Below are 20,274 nucleotides of genomic sequence, written 5' to 3'. Positions count from 1 at the left end.
TGGACACGTCCGATTGCGTAATCGTCGGGATTGTTGCTGAGGCTGATCGCGTTGCTGCGGTGAATAGGTAATAGGGGAGAAGGGAGCGTAGATTTGAACGTCTAGTGTGTGAGCTTTCAGCTTTCATTCCTACTTAGTAGCCGTTATTCCAATACATACTAATGAGTCATTAGTAATGACTCGCGGCAGCTATTACGAAAATCGCAAAACAGGTGTACTTCCATAGTTTGTCAGCTTCATGACGTGTCAGTTTCAGTTGGTAAATGCTGCGGAGCTGTTGAAGGTGGATAAAGTGGTGTTGTATAGCGCTTAATTGGACTTACACTTTCGGTCTTGATATTACGCATGACATTCAGGTTTATAAAAAAATTCAGTTACTAGAGAAATTTCACCGCCGAGACATCCTTGGCTGCGTTAGATTTTCTATTATATGACAGAGTTCTAGGGCACAACATCGAGCAAGTAAAAAGTTTTAGCTGACTTGTAAGGCACATAGAAATCAAACATAAATCCTAACTACCCACCGCGAAAAACAAAAAGCAAACCATGCGAGGAGAAGGCTTAGTGAAAGACAAATAACCCATTAACCTATTCAAAAGTCATGTCAAGGTAAGCTTTCTCAAGAAAACTTCTGTGAACGCCAACTTTGTCTAAAATGTGCACGATCTCGCCAACTGTAGTTTTTGATATTTTTGTCATCCAATCATCCGCAATTTTTAACATTTTCATTTTCGAACCACCTTTGACTGATTTATCTATTTCTTCAAGTTCATTAAAGTGAAAACCCGTTTTAACTCCAATTTCCATCCACTTAAAGCGCCCAGCCTCAACAAGCGCACTTATGATTTTTCTGCTTTCCTTAGTCACTAAGGTTGTATCCGGAGGAAAAAAAACTAAAAAAGCTGAATTATGACGGCTGCATATTAAGGACGCGCCTGGTTTTCTAGTTACGCGTATCAAAATATAACAGGATAAATATCCTTATTCTCTTTAGCCGGCTTATTATACGTAAGTAATGAAACTCGTCTGCACAGTTACCTCTTGGCTTATAGAATGCTTCTCTAATTGTTTTCTCTTCAATGTTCAATTTCCTGCCCGCTTCTAAGAGCCGACCTACTGTTGGTTTCTCTCCATGGCTGTTCATTTTTGCCTGCCAGACGTTAATGATAGCAATAATGCTTCTCAATCGCTGTAGAGATATCTTCTCAAGATCCTCGCTGTCTAAACCAAGAATTTCACCAAGCATATTATAATACCGCTCAGGAATAACATCAGCGACAGCCGTCTTTACCCTTTCTGTTACCTCATCGTCAACTGAAGGAAATGGTTCAGAAAATTTGCCGCTGTCTTTCTTCGGCGAAGTGCTCTAAATACCCAAGTACATAATTTCCCGTCTCTAAAACGTTAATTAAATCTTGCCTCATCGTCAGAGTACCAAAATAACAATTCAGACGCAATTTCAACAGGTAGCAACTCATAATCATCTTCTGCACGATAGTAAACGTCGGAAATAGCCTTATAAATCAAATTTTGTTCCAAATTTGTGTAGAGATCTGAGCCATCGCTGCTAGGATCCGGCAAAGTTCGAGGACGTCTGCAAAAGCAAGTGTGAAATCTGAAATTCTCAAATCCAAGTTTCTTGACGTCGTTCAGCTCTCTGACAATCATTTGACGAAGCTCACGAGACTTCTTTTGAACAAAATGCAGTCCATCTTCGAGCGGTCGATACCTCACGGTTGCCGTGACGTATTTCGGATCGAGGTAAAGAAACTCCAATGCCATCATATGACTTGAGGAATCGATATCGTTTATGACTACTCTATTGCGTTCAACTAAAACTTTCCTTGGTTGGAATTTGTTGATGAAGCGTGTTACCAGGCGAAAGAAAAGCGGTTCTGGCCAAATCAAAATCGAATCGGCTTTAAGCACCAGAGGAGACGTGTACATTTGACGTCCGTCAGTTTGAAAAATAAAGCACTGTTGCAAGTCTTTGAGACGTTTCTGTACTAAGCAAGGTACGTAGAAACTATCTTCTTCAGTTGCTTCGCTTTCTGAGCAAGGAGCTAAGACGTCGAAGTCTTGCAGAAGTCTCAGCATCTCACCCCGATGTGATCTCGCTCGCTTGACGTGATCAAGAAAATATTTAACTAATCTCGAGTTCATCACTCCTTTTTCCTGAACCTGAGCAAGGTCACTTCGGTACGCCGGATAAAACGCTTCTTCGTCATTTCTTGGTGTGCGTCCAGTTTCCTGAGAAATCATAGGAAGGAAACGCGAAAAGAGGTCAAATATCCACGAAGGATCAGTTATGATGTGATCTTTCAAAACGCGATAATTTGATCTCGGTCTGTAAATAATCATACCGAGAGCGTCTAGGTACGTCATAGCATAGCCGAACTCTTCTTTGCTAGGAATCTTGCACGCTTTTTGCGCCATCGAAAACAGAGAGGATTCGTGAACAATGGCGCTTTCTTTGCTGATATGATCATTGAGAAGCTGGAGTATAAGCCATCGCTTTGGCAGCTGTCGTTTCTGCCAGAACTGCTGAGCGGCATTCATGATGATCTGCCGAATTTTGCCAAAATTCGGATCTTGCGGAATGACGATATTGTCACTAGTCGACGATTTCTGTCTGTTAGCCGCCTCAATTTCTTCCTTCGAAGCATAGTTGCATTCGACCGGATAGAACAAGAGCGGATCTCTGAGCCCCTTTGCTGATTCGTTGCTCTCTTCGTTCTCAACTATATGATCGAGCAGTAGAGCCTTTTCATGCGTGGAAAACAGGTTCTTCAGAAACTTCTGATACTCTTGAGTTAGCGCTTCCGGTGAGCTAGACCTTGTTCCCACCAGAATACAAGGCGGTGAAGCGACCTGAGGTACAAAAGCTTCCCCGAAAGACGTTACATTCAAATTTTCGCCAAAAAAATTAGCAAGCTTATTAGCCAATCCTCCTCCGGAGATGGCCAACATGCTTAACCAAACGTGCAGAACTGCGCCGTAGGTATGATATCCGAAGGAAGGCTGTTCGACCTTAGTGCCATCTCTGTAGCGAAATGTGGTGAATTTCACTTTGGAATCCGGATGCTGAGTAAGATCAAACATCAAAAGGTGAACGGCATCTTCGGCGATGAAAGGGGTCTGCATGTTAAGGTACTGTTCTTGGCCGCCTTCGTCCCATAGAGTTATTGATGAGTATACGGGCTCGGTGCTGGGTAGGGTGGCCATCTTCTTCCAGGTGCCGTGCAACTCTTGAGATTCGCTGAAACTTTGGACGATTCTTTCTTCGTCTAGAGTTTTAGAACGGTCAAAAGGGAGTATTGTTCTGGTGCGTCGTTTCGACGCCAAATAGGAGCTGTCGAATGATTCTGAGTCAAACGGGAGCTCAAAGTTCTTGTGTTCAGCTTCTTTCACAGACTCTTCGTCGAACGGGTACGATACCTTCTCGTGGTTCTCTTGAGAAGCGTACTCTCCAGGTTTGAAAGAATTGAAATGGTTCGAAAAACCCGATTCGGAATCAGAGGCATCCTGTTTGACTTTCTTCAGTGCTGCTGCTATGACATGCGACGGTTTTCCCTCCTCCTGAAGTATCCACGCTCCGTCTTTGCCTTTTGTCGCTGCTTGGAACACAGCCATGCTGGTTGCTATTCCGACCGTGCTTTCTTGATTTTCAATAAATCTCTGACTCAGCAGGGCATTCTTGACTGCGGTCTTGCCAGCGTTGTCTTTTCCGACCAAATGAACTCGAGCTCTCACAACGGTGACTAGACCCTGTTTCTTTGCTGCTTCAAAAGTTCGTAGAGCGCTCACTTCAGTAAACATTCGTCTATCTGCATGAAAATCGTATTTCAAGAGTAGCGAAGTCTAAACAGTTGACTAGTTAGAAAAACGTACTCATGACCGGATTGTTTTCCAATATTTTCACTGCATAAGCAAAATGTCAAAGCACGTCTGATTTTTTTACATTGAACCTACAGAGTTTGTTTAATGCTTCTGAAATAAGTGTTCCTAAGAAAGAAAGTTTGTTCGGAATAATAATGCAAAATATAACTATACCCAAAAGCATACTCCTTCTTTTTGCTGAAGGAAAAAGATAATATCATGTTTAGTGAAATCAAAAACATACCAGCATTTGCAGTTTTCCTAATAACGTCGGCTAAAAACAAAAGCTAACAAAGAGACTACAATAAAACGCGCAGATCTGACCTACTCCCTCCATTCTTAAAAACTCTTCAACTGCGGAACATTGCGTAAGTATGATTTATTAATAGCGAAGTAGCTCTCTACCTATCTGAGGTTGTTTGCTGAGAACGCGAACTAAATGCAATTTGGCACTAAACACAGGCGTATTTGCATATTTACGCACCTGCTTGCGAACCTTGTTCAAATGCTTTCACTAGCTCAACGATGGTAACCTCAGAAGATGCCTATACTCAATTTTGGTATAATTACCGTATGCTGGATTAACGTTTTCTAAATGAGCTTAGATGAAACACAGCCATGCACTAAGAGCTGCCGTACTTTACCGTTTCCTACGAAGCTATCAAGTTTTTGGCCTAAAGAGAACAACTGCAAACGCGTCGATTTGATGAGAGTTACCAAGCTTAGCTCCTCTTTGTGCGAGTTCCATAACTGAAACAAAACATAAAAAACTGAAACGCTTTAGCTTAGGAACAAACAAAAGATTACCATCCTTGACGTTAGGAGTGCCGTCTTGTTCTGAAAATTTCATTTTGAAAACAAATAAATGCACGTTAGTAAATAAAAATGTTACCAAACCGAAGCGACGCCAAGCGAACACCTGCAAGAAGAGTCAGCGCTCTTAGAAAAAACAAAAACATCGTATACTCACTAATATCGGGCAGTAAAGCAAGCCCAATTCCTGGAGATAAAATGAACTGTGTACTACTACTAAAACAGAGACCTCACCAATTCTTGGGTCAATTCCAAAACCCACTAAAGCAAATATTACCTAAACGATGGCATTCAATTAAATTGTACTATTATTCTAACATTGATTAACATCGGCGATATTTTCATGTTCTAAATTGCTAGCAGTGATATACATTGTTGTTTCAGGATTGGTAGTTCATACCGCTGATCCACATTTCAGCAAGCTCTTTAGCTAGATGCAAAGAATAGTACGCGCGTATTTCATAGGAATGAACAAGTACCAAATTCTGCTTCTTGCGCATTTTTGACAGCTTTGAGCAAAACTATCTTGTAAATTAACAACATGAATATTTAGGCTAATACTCAGTTTTGCTGTAAGAAATCGTTTAGCAGTAGCAATTCGCTCATCTGCAAAATTAAACTACTTTAATTCTAAATATAGGATTTGCATTGACCTTCGTCTCCTTCAGACTCAGAAATCGTCTTTACTAAATTTTAGAGTACTTTAATTACTTTTAGATAATATTTGGTAATGTGGAATTACATTTTTCAGGAACACGAGCCAAGTTTACAGCTAAAAAATGTCAGATGGATTCTCAATAAATTACTAATTTACCTAACATAGGTTCTCGGCAGAATATAGGCACTGCATGAGAATTCAACATATTAGAGTACATATAATTAATATGAAGATAACAATTCACCGAGATTAGGATACTTAACCAGCATGTCTCCTAAAATCCCACGCTAAGAAGAGCAAGGCTTCAATTTAAACACAAACCTGTATCAGGATTTTCATAAAACAAGTTTGCTAGATGTAAATAATGCTCCACATTTATAAAGTTCAGAAACTGCAAGGAAAGCTTCTCACCTGACATAGGATCTTCTAGTTTTTCTCCTATACGCAAAAAAGAATGAGCTTTAGAACTTTTTAGGTAAGAAACACTTACGTAAGCATTCACTTTTCCAAATCAACTTTGCTAAAACAAACACATAAAAGAACAGCAGCAGCAGAACATTATTAGCAACCTATTTCCGGGTCAATTCCGCATTCTCTTGCTAAAAGGACATGTCCCTATTTCAGAAACCTTTTTCTTTATAGTACTTATACCTAGACCGGAGTTTTCTGAGAACACTTGCACTAAAACGCGCCTTAGATTTCAGAGCTACATAAAAAGCCCAAACCTACAGTATCTAAGATCCGTTAGTGCCGTGTTTTCTAGTTATGAATAATAGTAATTTTGAACCTCCAAGCCCAAAAAATGCTTACGAAAAGTTGGATCTGATAGAAATCGTATTCTTTTCGCTATAAACTCGTAATTAAAAACAAAAAAGACAATAGAAAAAAAGAAACCTAAATTAGCCGGTCCTGTAAGTGCTTTTTCTAAAAACAACAATTGCAAGATTAGACGTCTAGCAACAAACAACTTACCCAAATTTGTATTCATTTCAGCTGTTTTCATCGCTAAGCCGCACAAAGACCAGCATTAGAGGTGCAAACAAAAAGCCATCTGATGCCATACCGAGTTCGGCAGTCCGAGAACTACGTTTCTCTGAAATAAAAAGCATTGAATATGCTAGCTGCTCACATTATATTTATCTAAACTACATGATTTTGAGTGATTTCTAAGATCAAGTTAGGTTGAAAAGTAAAGTATTAGTGTTGATTACAAAAGTATGTTACTCCAAAGATAACGCATGCTGATGCACGCAAGCGATAGCTAATGAGCATCAACTGCAGAGTTCTCCGTAGTCTACATGTAGCTCTTAATGACGTCGTGCAGCCAATGCAGATGAGATAAAATATCTACGTTTTCTAATTTGCTTTGACTGCTTCGAAATTTGAAACTATTTTCGTTGCATGTAGGTACACGTACTAATTTCACGGCTGTACTAATCAGTACAGCATGCATCAAACTCGATATAGAAAATTTTAAATTACACTAACAAGAACCCAGGCTAATCTCATAAAGGCAAATCAAGATTTGCTCACAGTCCCTACCTATTAGAGATTTTGCCAACTCTTCAAAGCCTTCTGTGCTTAGGAGAACAGACATAAGCTTATCAAAGGATCCAAGACCGTATTGAGGAAGGACTGTGCCAAATAGCTCGAACGCAACGTCCTCTTTCAGTTTGAGCTTCTCGAGAAGTTCGTCGCGTTTGCCCGCCGCCAGGACCCCGATCGCAGATAGATCGTAAAGGAAAGTGGTGTAATCTAGCGAAGAGAAGCTGGAAATTTCGGGTAAGACGATTTCGTCGAAGAGTGGGTCGATTACAGCCCTTGCAACGCGACTAGCGAGGCACTAGCAAAGAGAGAAAGCGAGTTACATTGACTCGATCTTCGCGGGATTAGCGACACACGGTATTGCTTAGGAGAAGAACGCCTAAGCGAAATGCTACACCAAATTCCATCAGGCTAGATATATATCAGGGATCTCAACTTAGTGCGTTAAGAGCTAGTACGCCCATTTCAGAAATTTTTTGGTCGATAGTAAACTTTTATGTACTGCTGTTACAGTGTACTGATACGTAAGCGCATGTGGTGTTAAACTGATATTTGACTTGTGTCGGTCTATACTTACACCGTGTGTTGTCGGCGATTTAATTAGGCGATTTTCGGAAAAGTCCGATCTTCACAAGAACGTGTGCTCACAGCAATCTGCAACTTGTATCAGAATGCTCTTTGGAAATTTTAGGAACGCTATGAAAAGTTTTTAATAACGTGGATTATTTTAGCTACGATAACCTTCCAAAGGGGCGATTTTGTTGTGGGCGCGTCCTTAGCGCACTTCCTGGGTCCCCTAGCTGGGTCCAAACTTCCAAACAGGAATCTTTCGCGATCCGAGGGATCCGTTAGCGGTCGATCCAAATTGGTCGTTGTCTTTGAAGAGACAAATCTTTCGAAAGGTTACCGAACAATGGCGAAGGCGCTACAGGTAGAGAAAATTACGCGATCGCGAACACCTTCGCGTAAAATGTTCCAAGTAACTTCCAACCCGTCTCCTTCACTGATTTTCTCACTCGAAATCACTGCGCGATCGTCTCCGCCATCGCCACGGCGTCGAACAGGCGAAACGAAGCACCTTGTGCACCACTAAGAGAGAGACAGACAAGAACAGCAAAGCACAGCAAGCAAATTGATTAGGAGCGTAAGCGTCAGGTAGGTTCAGTTGGTGCGCCGATCTACGCAGACTTCGCTGGCCAGAAACGGCTACGCCTGGCTACTTCCCAGGCAGTCGGACGGGGAAAGCCAGCGATAACCATGCCGTCAGTGCTGCCCGGCCGTATTGGCACTACGACGCATTTTGAAGCGTTCTGTAGCCTTAAATGGATGATATGTTAGCGCAATCATTGCGGAAATCGCCGGCAGCTTACCTCCGTCGCCGCAGAATGTATTGAATGAGTTGGCAATCAGTTACTCAACTATCTTTGTCTTACCACCTATGCAGTGACGATAAGTTAAACCCGGAAGTTCTGGGACCATATAGACAGATTTTTCAATCTCTTTCTTTGCTGCCAAAGGTACGACAAACCGAGTTAAATTCTCTTTTTTCCCCCCGCATCCACAGATTTAGTTTATCATCTATATAGCTTTTACGTAGCTGCTGATCTACATTAGAACGAAATCTTACAGTGTGTATGTATGTACAAAGCTAAAAGCGTTTAGCCGCGCGTTACTTGTTTAACCCAGCACTGCCAATTTCTCTTCCGGTCCGTTTCCTACCTATTAAAAGTTTGCTAGCCAAGTTGAATCATCGAATGAATGATGTTAGAGAACTTTTATTTCTAGCCATACCAATGACCCTAGGATGCATGCAGCTATAGCAAAAATCGCAATACAGATCTACTTCCAAAGCTTTGCGGCTTTAAGATGACGTCAGTTTCAGTTCGAAAATGCGGTGTACCGTAGGTAGTTGTTGAAGATGGAAAAAGCGGTGTTGTAGCACTTGGATTTTCAGTTTCTGTCGTGACATCGCAAATTTTTTCTTTCGGTTTTCTTTTTGCACATAGTCCTGGCAATTTCGACCAGAAGGCTCTTGCCGGTTTCGGAAGGAGGCAGTAACCGACAAACGCAAGCGAAACCAAATTACAATATAACTAAACGTCAGCACAGCAAACCATCCAGTTTCTTCTCCGAGCTTAGATATGCATTGATTTACGTATTGATTCTGCTTATGCAGCTAGCAAAACCTTTATCCAAATGGTGTCCATGAATTGTACCTGTTGCCGCAATCCAGGTGAAACTCAGGGGTATAAGAATAGATAACAGAAAGAATCGTTTCTGAACAAGCGCATAGTTTTCAGCAAATTCCTGTCGATTTATAACGTATGAATGAAAAAGATTCGTTTTTTTACCTTTTGCAAAGCAGAATTAGCACGTTCGGCGTAAAATAGCGGTTTCCTTCTTACCTGATAAAGTTTTACCACGACGTCAGCTGACACAACTGTTCCACAAAGAACCACGATGTTCGCTGGCAATATGAAGGAGTAGAAAGTCTTTGCGACTGACTGGGAACCACAAAAAAGCACATAGCAGGATTCTCTCGCGAATTTCAGGCGTTCCATGAAAACCAGCTGCCCACTAGGTAAGATTACTGATAATGTCAGCTGAAAAGCCTCTTTTGATTTCGATGGCTCAAATGTTTAACACCGAACTTAGCCACCATAATAAAAACAAGGAGTAGCCAAACTGAAAGAGTAACCGTACATTAATTAAAAATGTGTTTTATTTCAGCATGAGATAAATAATCCAGTGAATTGTCACAGAAAAGTACTTCGTAATCTTGAATATCGTTGCACTTAGTTTCCACATTGGCTGAAAACACGGAGGGGAGCAGTACAGACCGAATTTTTGCGCAAATTTAGTTTGTGTAGGTACTAGAGGCGTTGGACAACTTGATACGTTACTGCCACAAGACTGATTTTGTCTGCACGTGGGAATCGGTAAACAGGATATGGGATCCTTCAGCAAAGGCGCTAAATGAAGTAAGTCGTTGAGTTGAAGTTTTGAAATTTCACTACAAATAGCTTGAATGTTTGATGACTTGCGGTCACCGAATGTACCTGGGCATTCGTTGAAAGCATAGTGACAAAGAAGCGGCAAGAGTCTATCAAACAGTTGAGGAAGGTATGTGGCCATCAACTGCTTGAGGACTTTCAAATCTTCCTCCATCTTTTTAAAGTTTCCGCAACCTGACGCGGAAATTTTGCAGTTTCCAATGGGAAAACACCGACTGCACACAGACTGGTTTAGTAAAGTAGCGGAGACACGTTGACACGACGATTCTCGATGGATTTTCTATATTGAAATGAAAATGAGCCAGTAAACCCTACTTGAGAACATTCACGCGGATCTATCTGCCGACACGTGACTATTACTTACTGGCAAATTTATCGGTTCGGAGTGGTGAACGTAGACGGGCGTAGCGGTTAATGCAAGCAGAACTATCAGACCCAATCCGAAAGAGATTAGTTTGGGGTGAAATCATGTTCGTTTAGAAGTGAGCCGTCTCAGGCGGAGGTTGCTGTCTGTTCCAGTGGTTTCCCCCTCCTTTTCCATTTTGGCACAGGAAGCAATTAGAACAGAAAGAAGAGGAATGAAAGCCTTGGCAAGTGCACTTGAACAGAAATGAGTTAAGGCGAGTGCGTCTGGCTTCTTATATCCACACGATCTCCTGACACTCCGCGAACAGAGAAACATTCTCTGCGTAACTCCTGAAACTTAAGTCACTTTCCGTGCTCTTCCAACTTCCCCTCCTTCAAAGCATGCAGGTTATCTAAGTTGCACAGTTGCACAATTAAAAGCACGTGATTCGTAGCTTAGCATTTTGTGTGGTAGTTCCCTCAGTTCCTGTAATTACGCTAGCCGGAAAATGAGCTGCAGCGCACTCATCCTTCGTAATACATCCGAACGTGTAGGTCGACGGAATGAGTTCACCGCGATGGACCTCGTTTATACAGCCGCCTGTAATTTTTCCAAGCGGACTCGTTGTGTTCGTTTTTGCAAAACGTTTCTCCGTTCTCGCATGGGACGCCGTTCAAGCCTTGACCATTCGCAGGGCAGTCCGGGCAGTTGCCGTCGGCAGAGGCGCATACGTAGCAGCCACGTTGCGCTTGTGAAGTGGAGACGAGAGCGAGTAGCGTAAGAACGACGAGCGTCAAGTTGACGTTTGTCTCCCATGTGGGAACGTCTAGTTTAATTAATATACGAAATGGCTCACAATCTTCTTCGCGCTGCCTCGCGTCTTTGGTCCCCTGTAAGAGAACACATTGAATGCTTATAGTGAACTATTATCACAAAAATAGCAAAACAGATGTACTTCCATAGCTTGGCGACCTCAGGAAGACGTGTCAGTTTCAGTTGGTAAAAGCTGCGGAGCTGTTGAAGATGGAAAAAGGGGCGTTGTAGCGCTTGGACTTTCACTTCCTGTTGTGATGTCACAAATGCGTCTTGTAAATTTTCTCTTTGCACATAGTCCCGGAAATTGCGACCAGAAGGCTCTTGCTGGTTTTGGAATGAGACAGTAACCGACAAAGGCAAGTGAAACCAGGTCACTTACGACGAAATTGAACGTCGCAACAACAAACCATCCAGTTTCTTCTCCAAGCTTAGATATGCATTGATTTACGAGCGTCTCATTGAATCTGCCCATGCAACTAGCTAAACCTTTAGCCAAGTCGTGTCCGTGAATTGCACTTGTCGCTGAAATCCAGGTGAAACTTAGAGGAATAACAATAGATAAAAGGAGAAACCGTTTCTGAACGAGCACAAAATCTTCAGCAAATTTCTGTCGATTTACAACGTCTAAATGAATAAGACTTGTTTTCTTTATCTTTGCAAAGCAGAATTAGCACGTATGTATTGAAATAACGGTCTTTCTTACCTGATAAAGTTTTACCATCACGTAAGTTGACACAATCGTTCCACAAAGAACCAGAATGTTAGATGGCAATACAAAGGAGTAGAAATGCCCGGCGCTTGACGCGGAACCACAAAACAGCTCATAGCGGGATTCTCTTACGTATTTCATTCGTTGTATGAGAGCAAAAGCCAGCTGTCCACTAGGTAAAATTACCGAGAGAGTCAGCTGAAAGTAGAAGAGCCTCTTTTTGTTTTGATTGCTAAACTCTCCAGGCTTCCAAACAGTCAAAGCTGAATTTGACACAGAACTAAGCCACCACACTAAGAACGAGAAGTACCCAAACTGAAAGAGCAACCCTAAAATGAAAGACGTCTTTTATTACATTGCAATATATATTATTTTATCAACTAACATACCCTGAACATGACAAACTTCGGTTGGATAAACAAAGGAATCGAAGAAATTGTCGTACCTGCAGTAAGTCCTTTTTTCGCCTAAAATGGCAGGAATTGTCATGGCGCTGCCTGCAAAAGAGATAAGAGTACTTGTCGTGTATGCTATTGCTGTTTCTATACTTACTAAATAGACCTAGCGATACAGTTGAAAATAGGCTTGTGACTGAGTGATAACTAAACCTGAAACAATTTAATTCAATTTAGGTTTGGTCGGCGAATTCTTTACACTGCGACGTACATTCTTTTGGCTTTGGCCCACGTCACAATAACGATAACAATACAAATCCAATAAATTGACACAGATACGTACTGTGTAATCTTAAATATCGTTGCACGTAGTTTCCAGATTGGCTGATCACACGGAGGAGAGCAGTACAAACGAATTGTTTGCGCAAATTTAGTTTGTGTAGGCATTAGAGGCGTTGGACAGATTGATACGTTACTGCCTACAGACTGATTGTGTGAGCACTTGGGAAAAAGAAGACAGGATGTTCGATTCTTCAGTAAATGGTTCAGTTGAAGTTTCGAAATTTCGCTACAAAGAGCTGTGGTGTTTGATGACCTGTGTTCACAGAATCTGTCTCGGCAGTCTTTGAAAGCATAGTGACAAAGAAGCGGCAAGAGTCTATCAAGCAGTTGAGGTCGTAGGTATGTGGCCATCAACTGCTTGAGATTCTTCAATTCTTCGTCCATCTCTTCAAACTTTCCGCAGCCTGACGCAGAAATGTTCCTGTAGTGCCTTTTGTTTACAGTTTCGCTTTCACTCCATTTGGGAAATGTGAAACTGCATACAGACTGGTTTAACCGAGCAGAGGAGACGATTTGATAGGACGATTCTCGTTTGATTTCCTATAAAACTGAATCAGCCACTCCACCCCATGCATCTTAGAACTTTCAAGCGGTCATGCGGATCTATCTCGCGGAGTACGGTATACACTACGGCATTGATGAAGTCAAACGCTGACAAAATGAATTGATCCCTTACAGACAAATTTATTGGTTCGAAGTAGTGAACGTAGACGGGAGTAGCAGTGAGTGCAAGCAGAAAAACCAGACCCAATCCGAAAGCAAATAGTTTGAGGTGAAAGCAAGAAGTGAGCCGTCTTCTCAAGCCCTGGCGTCTGCCATTGCCAGTGGTTGTTCTGTCCTTCTCCATGTGCACAAGAAACACGACGAACAGAAGATCGAGAGGCGGTTATCACTTGCCCAGTCTTCTCTTATAGAAACTCGAATGAGTTGAAGACGAGTGCGTCCGGCTCTTTTTAAGTTCTCTCTGTGTTGCATGTGGTCCAGATAGAACAGTTCACATGATCCGGACACGCCGGGAATTGATAAACAGACCCTGCATCTCCCGCCACTCCTCCTCTTTCAAGCGTATCTACACGTAGTTACTAGCTAGGCTGAGATAGTAGAGGAGCGATGAGAACGCAATGACTAACCAGGCAAAAAAGGCGTTGCCAATGTTGGCGAGACTGCATTTTAAATCTCAAAGGCGTTAGGTCAGCATACGTTTCTTCAATCGACAGTGCAACATTCACTGCAAAAAAATACAACGTTTGCCAAGTTAAATTTGACGGGGACTGACTTTGAACACTCACTGGCATCGGTTTAGTCTTTAGAACACCACTACATAGACGTGTTTACTAAAACTAAGAAGAGAAAAAGGACATAAAAGCTCAGTTTCATTCTGCCCACTAAGTACGTTGATCATAGTACCCAATACTTCAAGCAATGCCAGCACATTTAAGTCTCTTGTGCCAACTTGGCTCGGGTGAATTGAAAAAAGCCCACGTCTTTTTATCACGTACCTGGTTCAGCAACAAATCGACTAAGCCATACTAAAGACGCTTCATCTTGAGTCTCTCTCCCATGCAACCTGTCCTACGAAAGAGAACAATCATAAAGCTCGGTCATAGTACAACAAGTTGCTCTGGTACACTCTACCAAGTATATGGAGGATCTTTCTTTCGATGCTTTCTTCCTAATGGAAATAGTCCACCAGTCGATTCCAAATGTTGCTCCGCATTATTCTTTCTATCTATCGATTTGTGGGCTTTCGACTCTGTGACGGGACCCGTTGGTCCGGGGTAGGTGTTAATATCTAGCGGGTGGCTCTCGATGCGAATAGATATATCTTTACTCACGTTACATGGTGACACGAGTGCGATTCGCTTCTTCATATGGAAACTCGCTCTCACGCTCGCTCTGTTCCGAAATCGGGATTACAGGCTACACCGCTCGCTCCTTCGTCGCAGGCTGGTTCGTCTGGGCTCGCTACGACACCTCGGCGTCGCCTTCTACCACCGACGCCTGAGCCGTATCGTCCTCCGAATTTTCCCCCGCCAGCTCCGCTCAAGGTCAGGGGCAGCTTAGCGCAGTCTTGGAGAGATTGGCGACAGCAGTGGAACGCATATCTCACTGTCATGCGTTTGCACGACCAACAGGACGATTACCTTGTCGCGCTCTTTCTGTCGTGTATCGGTCCCGTGGGAACACGGATCTACAACGGACTACCCTTCGCAAACGAAGACGACAAGCAGACGCTGCGTTGCGTTCTCCGGCTGTTTGACGAGAAGTGCATTGGCGAAATCAATCCTATCTACGAGCGCTACGTTTTCACTTGTCGCAACCAAACGCCCGATGAAGACTTCGAACAGTTTCTCACCGATATTCGTCAACTTATCGACCGCTGTGATTACGGCGCCCTCACGGACGATCTCCTTCGCGACCGCATCGTCCATGGGATACGCGACGAACCGCTCCGACAGCGTCTCCTCTCGAAAAAGGACCTCACCCTCGAGAAATGCATCCTTATCTGTCGATCGTATCAGAACACGGCTCGACAGATGTCCGTGATGCGACAGGCAGGTGGAGATTCACACAAGACGCCGGACGACGAGTCGCTTCACGCCTTTCAACACGGTCGAACGCACAAAGGCAAGCCGAAGGCGCAAAGAAAAGCCGCTGACACCGCCGTCATCAGCGAATGTCGCAACTGCGGTGGATCACACGATCGGGGAAAGTGCTCGGCGTTTGGCAAGACATGCGGCCACTGCGGCAAAGCCAACCATTACACTCGAGTGTGCCGGTCGAAGCAGCGCGGTGAGCCAGCGGTACGCCAGATGTGCGAAGATACGGTGGCGACGCTCTCTGACTCGGATGACGAAGAAGTGATCATGCACCTGACGCTCGAGAGTTCGGACGACGAATCGGTCGCAACAGTGAACGCGATGCGCGACGTAGACGACAAATTTCCGAAGAAACTCGAGACGATTCTTGACGTCAATGGCCGTCAGGTCCGGTTTCAACTAGACACTGGGGCAGGTTGCAATACTATCCGGGAGTGCGATCTTCCCGAGGACGCCCGGATCGCGCGCACTAACAAAGTCTTACGGTTATATGACAAATCGACCGTCCCGCCGGCTGGAGAATGTGAGTTTCGCGTTCGATATATAAACGGTAAACGCTGGTACCGTGGTAAATTTCTCGTCGTGCGCGATGCTCCGGTTTCGATATTGGGATCCTCTGCGTCAATACAAATGGGGTTTCTCAAAGTGCGACCGCAGTTTTTGCATGCTGTCACTGCGACGGAGCAGGTCAAGCCGGGCACACCCGTCTCTCTTTCAAAAGAGGACTTGCTTCGCAAATATCCAGCGGTATTTGAAGACAAGTTAGGCACCTTTCCGGGAGAAGAGACTCTGGAGCTAGACCCCAGTGTCCAGCCTGTTAAACTTCCGACACGTAGACCACCTATCGCGCTGAAGGAACGTTTTCGTGCTGAGTTACAACGCCTCGAGAAACAAGGTGTTATCTCTCCTGTTACACGCCCAACCGATTGGGTCTCGGCTCCTGTTATAATTCCCAAACCGAACGGAAGCATACGTCTCTGCTTGGATCCCAAGCCGCTCAATCGAGCTCTTAAACGCTCCCACTATCACATGCCAACACTGGAGGACATACTTCCGGAGTTGGACACCCCGAAGGTTTTCTCCGTGGCAGATGTCCGAAATGGGTTCTGGCATGTCCTTCTTGACGCCTTTTCCCGCAGCCTCACAACCTTTGGAACTCCGTTTGGGCGTTATCAGTGGAATCGGTTGCCTTTCGGAATTGCCCCGGCGCCAGAAATTTTTCAACGTCGTCTCCTTCAATGCCTTGAAGGATTGACCGGTGTCTATGTCGTAGCGGACGATATTCTTATTGTCGGTGACGGTCCCACTGAGAGCGCCGCAACAGCGGACCATGATCGCAAGCTCGTTCAACTGCTGGAGCGCTGCGCACAACTGCACATCCAGTTGAATCTTGACAAACTGCAACTACGGGTTTCTTCTGTTGCCTACCTTGGTCACCTCCTAACCACAGCCGGTCTCAAACCTCATCCGAAAAAGGTTGCCGCTGTGGCTGACATGCCACCACCGACCGATGTACACGGCGTCCGGCGCATTCTCGGGGTTGTGAATTATTTATCTCGTTTTGTGCCGCACCTCGCTGATCTCTGCGATCCTCTTCGTAAGCTTACCCATCAAGACGCGTCCTGGCAATGGACTGAGGGAGAGCAAGCGGCCTTCGAGCGTATCAAAACTGCTATCTCATCAGAACCCGTCGTCTTGCGCTTCTACAAGCCAACCGAAAAGCTCACACTGCAATGTGACGCATCGGACGTCGGCATGGGAGCTGCTTTGCTGCAAAATGGTCAGCCACTTGCGTACGCCAGTGCTGCCTTCACATCGACCCAACGTGCTTACGCTCAGATCGAGAAAGAGCTTCTGGCAATCGTCTTCGGGCTGGAACACTTCCACCAGTACACGTTTGGGCGCGTGGTGCATGTGGAGAGTGACCACAAACCTCTCGAAGCAATATCACGCAAGCCGCTGCACAGCGCCCCGCGCCGACTCCAGCGCATGTTGCTTCGACTCCACAACTATGACACCGTCATTGAATATCGCAAGGGTGCGGATCTACATATTGCTGACACTCTTTCGCGCGCTTACCTGGCGTCGGTGACTCACACCGAGGAGTTTGTCTCCTTCATGGATGAACTTGCTCACACGACTTCCGGACACGATGTCAATCTCTCCAGCCCAGCTCTCTGCGACATACGACGTCACACTCAAGACGATGACTCGCTGCAGGCACTTATTCGTGTTCTTCGCTCTGGATGGCCTGACTCCAAACGTTCTCTACCCGTCACTCTCACACCCTACTTTGCAGTCCGTGACCAGCTCGTCGAGCAGGACGGAATCATCTACAAGGGCCAATGTGTTCTCATCCCTGAAAAGATGCGCACGGCGACTCTGCAGAAGCTTCACGCTTCTCACATCGGCATTAATGGCTGCGTCCGACGTGCTACCGATGTTTTATACTGGCCCGGTCTCACCAGCCAGTTGAAAGCCACCCTCCAGCAATGCGACATCTGTCGCTCGTACGATCTGCGACAGAGCAAGGAGTCACTTATCTCTCACGCGGTACCAAACCGTCCTTGGGCTAAGGTGGGCGCGGATCTATTTCAGTTTCGCGGAAAGGAATACCTCGTTTTGTCCGACTACTTCAGTAACTATGTGGAGGTCGAAAAGCTACCGACAACGGACTCTGCAGCTGTCGTACGCGCACTAAAACGACAGTGGGCGCGCCACGGTATACCGGATCTTCTTGTCAGTGACAATGGACCCCAGTTTTCGTCATCGACGTTTCGCACTTTCGCCGCAGCGTGGGGTTTTCTTCACGTCACAAGTAGTCCGGGGTATCCTCAGTCGAACGGAAAGGCCGAGAATGCCGTCCGCACCGTCAAGCGATTGTGGCGCAAAGCAGAAGAGGCAGGAGAGGACAAATGGCTCGCTCTTCTTGATTGGCTCAATACTCCGTCGGAGCACACTCGTTCAAGTCCGGCCCAACGTTTTTACTCACGCCGTACCCGCACTCTCCTTCCGACGGCGCCCGTGCTTCTTACTCCTGACGTGCCTTCCTCCGCGAATTCCGATCTGGCGGCTAGCAAGGCCAAACAAGCAAGTTATTATGATGCGTCGGCCAAAGACCTACCGGCCCTGTCCGTAGGCGACTCCGTGTTTGTACAACCAGTACCCCACGACTCGTCCGCTCCGTGGAAACCCGCCAAGATTGTGACATGTCTACCACATCGCTCGTACGTCGTTGAAATGCGAAGCGGCAACAGGCTTCGGCGCAATCGCCGTCATCTTCGATTAGCCACAAACCGAAAGGCTACGCCCACTGTTTCTCCGTCATCGCGTCCGACCTCGTCGTCCACGCGTCCTTCTTCGCTCCGCAGTGCTTCCCCGTCGTCGTCGCACCCACAACCCTCGCGCGGACGTCACACTCGCTCAGGCCGCCCAACTCGAGCTCCGGCGTATCTGCAAGAGTACGTGACGTAGGGCACTTAAGGGAAGAAAGGAAAAGGGGTACTGTTCTTCTATGTCGTTCGTATATGTCTAAGGTAGTCGTACTGGTTCGTATATGTCTAAGGTAGTCGTACTGAGTAAGGAAAGGGGATGTGACGGGACCCGTTGGTCCGGGGTAGGTGTTAATATCTAGCGGGTGGCTCTCGATGCGAATAGATATATCTTTACTCACGTTACAGACTCTGCCATAGGAAGTGAATTCAACCAGCTTACCGAACAGAACAGGTCACGGCCAAAATTACATCCGCCTGATGTATCGTCTTGTTCCGGTTAGAGAAGACGACAGTTTGCTTACGTTGTACGCCTCTTTTCGACCTCGAAAATCACAATCCCTCTTCTTTCAGAATTGACAGAGCGACTTCGGAGTCGCTCACGTTCGTTTGGAATCCATAAACTTCGAAATAGACTGGATAGAACAGTGAGAAGAGGTGCAGATCAAAAGGCGCGATAGATAATCTGCACCTTATCGACGTCTTCCATGAAAAGCAGTTGATAGCAGTCGGTGAACTATGAGAACAGTACGTGCAGCAGAGAACGGTAACTCCTTGCATACGGGCACCGAAAAAACCCGGATCGCTGCACGATGTTATATAATCCGTGATGAAATTGATTAAAGCCTGACGTGAGTCAAATTATCTCTGCGACGTCGTTATTGGCATCACCGAAGACGAACGACGATCTCCAGCGCACAGAATAATACACGAGTAAACGGACGAGACTGTAGAGTCTTCAAAGTAAGTCTATAGATTTATGATGCGCAGTTGTGGACAGGAAGCTGATGTGCTGAACTTGGTATTATCTTGCAGAAAAAAATCCCTCTTTTTCCGTAATTTTGTGTCATTGACTATGAGCTTAGTTTGTACGTAACTCAAACAGTCTAGGACGACGGACGTAATGGTAGTGAGAAGGGTCCATATTTTCCAGTTCGTTCAACGTGGTTTTTAGTAGGCTTGATATAGCTCTAAACTTGTTTCGTTCAGGACAGGAAGAGATGCCGCCGCCCTTAGAATCGCATGTCAATTATCTGGCATTTCCTGTCAGATATCAACACAGGTTGCTTTTTATGCGAAGCCTACTACTGTCCAATAGCGACACACTTCACTATCCGAGTAGCGGCTGCCACGAAATAAGACATGGGAAAAATGGAATATCTTCGACGAACGCTTATCGGCCTCCTTATCATCGGGATGGTTGCACGTGCTCTTCGAAATAAATCGCTTCATGGGCGAATGCAAGAATTTTCACGACTCTTCCGGCGATTTCGTTCAGAACGAACACGGCGAAACAGTCTACAGATGCAACGCCGAAACGGACCCGGGCCACCGTAGCAACGACACCGGTGCCGCAGAGGACGAAATTAAGCCCAATTGGAGCAGAGCACGTCCCCATCGGCGTTCACCGAAGCCGTGGCGTTTGGGTTATGTCAACTGTGTTTTACGTTGGCGTTTCGTTTCTGTGCTTTTCTCTTCTCTGCGCTCGTTATAAGGGGGCGACGTAGGAAACAAAGCGATCGCCGAAGCGGACGTCAAAAAGAACTTTTCCGGGTGGTAGTGATCATTTCTTGGTGTCGCGTTAGCCTCTGAAGCCCAGACCCTCCCCGCGCGCGCTACTTGCGGAGAGGGTCTGGGCAACTTTGTACTACGCGTCGGTTCCTTT

The 20,274-nt window shown here is 45.2% G+C and overlaps 2 protein-coding genes across 13 annotated transcripts; both read right to left on the bottom strand.

Annotated features, from left to right (window-relative positions):
• Window positions 1–406: 406 nt before the first annotated feature.
• On the bottom strand, window positions 407–7,317 carry LOC136192627 (uncharacterized). Of its 4 annotated transcripts, XM_065981284.1 has the most exons (37): window positions 7,252–7,317; window positions 6,893–7,193; window positions 6,414–6,443; window positions 6,323–6,355; window positions 6,245–6,274; window positions 6,161–6,196; window positions 6,080–6,109; window positions 6,002–6,031; window positions 5,920–5,949; window positions 5,841–5,870; window positions 5,762–5,788; window positions 5,672–5,701; window positions 5,595–5,624; window positions 5,507–5,536; window positions 5,435–5,464; window positions 5,346–5,378; window positions 5,254–5,298; window positions 5,172–5,201; window positions 5,093–5,122; window positions 5,011–5,040; window positions 4,927–4,953; window positions 4,850–4,879; window positions 4,772–4,798; window positions 4,687–4,716; window positions 4,597–4,629; window positions 4,524–4,553; window positions 4,450–4,470; window positions 4,364–4,393; window positions 4,285–4,314; window positions 4,204–4,233; window positions 4,124–4,153; window positions 4,054–4,077; window positions 3,973–4,005; window positions 3,892–3,921; window positions 1,420–3,827; window positions 1,039–1,366; window positions 407–893 (listed from the first exon to the last, which is right to left on the bottom strand). In XM_065981284.1, exons 1-37 carry the CDS (start codon window positions 7,300–7,302, stop codon window positions 589–591), a joined length of 4,362 nt encoding a protein of 1,453 aa, XP_065837356.1. In that variant the 5' UTR covers window positions 7,303–7,317; the 3' UTR covers window positions 407–588. The 4 variants fall into 4 exon arrangements, with proteins under 4 accessions (XP_065837356.1, XP_065837353.1, XP_065837355.1 ...); XM_065981281.1 differs by having other exon boundaries at window positions 4,687–4,798; window positions 4,850–4,953; XM_065981283.1 differs by having other exon boundaries at window positions 4,524–4,629; window positions 4,850–4,953.
• Window positions 7,318–10,784: 3,467 nt separating this feature from the next.
• Window positions 10,785–19,183, bottom strand: LOC136192639 (uncharacterized). Of its 9 annotated transcripts, none has more exons than XM_065981308.1 (12): window positions 19,081–19,183; window positions 18,832–19,024; window positions 14,153–18,570; window positions 14,017–14,089; window positions 13,807–13,857; window positions 13,648–13,745; window positions 13,194–13,586; window positions 12,447–13,057; window positions 12,333–12,388; window positions 12,170–12,277; window positions 11,775–12,109; window positions 10,785–11,723 (listed from the first exon to the last, which is right to left on the bottom strand). In XM_065981308.1, the coding sequence occupies exons 7-12, from the start codon at window positions 13,362–13,364 to the stop codon at window positions 11,229–11,231; spliced, it is 1,776 nt and encodes a 591-aa protein (XP_065837380.1). In that variant the 5' UTR covers window positions 13,365–13,586; window positions 13,648–13,745; window positions 13,807–13,857; window positions 14,017–14,089; window positions 14,153–18,570; window positions 18,832–19,024; window positions 19,081–19,183; the 3' UTR covers window positions 10,785–11,228. The 9 variants fall into 9 exon arrangements, with proteins under 9 accessions (XP_065837380.1, XP_065837379.1, XP_065837383.1 ...); XM_065981307.1 differs by lacking the exons at window positions 18,832–19,024; window positions 19,081–19,183 and adding an exon at window positions 18,623–18,699 and having other exon boundaries at window positions 14,153–14,270; window positions 14,353–18,570; XM_065981311.1 differs by lacking the exons at window positions 18,832–19,024; window positions 19,081–19,183 and adding an exon at window positions 18,623–18,699 and having other exon boundaries at window positions 14,017–14,084; window positions 14,153–14,270; window positions 14,353–18,570.
• Window positions 19,184–20,274: the final 1,091 nt, after the last annotated feature.

The sequence above is a fragment of the Oscarella lobularis genome, chromosome 11, assembly GCF_947507565.1.
Source record: "Oscarella lobularis chromosome 11, ooOscLobu1.1, whole genome shotgun sequence".
Taxonomy (NCBI): domain Eukaryota; kingdom Metazoa; phylum Porifera; class Homoscleromorpha; order Homosclerophorida; family Oscarellidae; genus Oscarella; species Oscarella lobularis.
The sequence above is the reverse complement of the archived record's forward strand: the minus strand, read 5'-3'. Positions and strand labels throughout refer to the sequence as shown.

What these genes read in the sequence shown, in the direction of transcription:
- LOC136192627 (XM_065981281.1), bottom strand. Translation starts at nt 7,302, where the DNA reads ATGGAATTTGGTGTAGCATTTCGCTTAGGCGTTCTTCTCCTAAGCAAT. An exon ending in ACTAGAAGATCCTATGTCAG is followed by an intron (nt 5,702 to 5,761) that starts GTGAGAAGCTTT and finishes ATTTACATCTAG; the next exon opens with CAAACTTGTTTTATGAAAAT. An exon ending in GGTTAAGTATCCTAATCTCG is followed by an intron (nt 5,537 to 5,594) that starts GTGAATTGTTAT and finishes ATTCTCATGCAG; the next exon opens with TGCCTATATTCTGCCGAGAA.
- LOC136192639 (XM_065981308.1), bottom strand. Translation starts at nt 13,364, where the DNA reads ATGGAGAAGGACAGAACAACCACTGGCAATGGCAGACGCCAGGGCTTG. An exon ending in TGTATCGCTAGGTCTATTTA is followed by an intron (nt 12,278 to 12,332) that starts GTAAGTATAGAA and finishes TCTCTTTTGCAG; the next exon opens with GCAGCGCCATGACAATTCCT. An exon ending in CGAAGTTTGTCATGTTCAGG is followed by an intron (nt 12,110 to 12,169) that starts GTATGTTAGTTG and finishes CTTTCATTTTAG; the next exon opens with GGTTGCTCTTTCAGTTTGGG.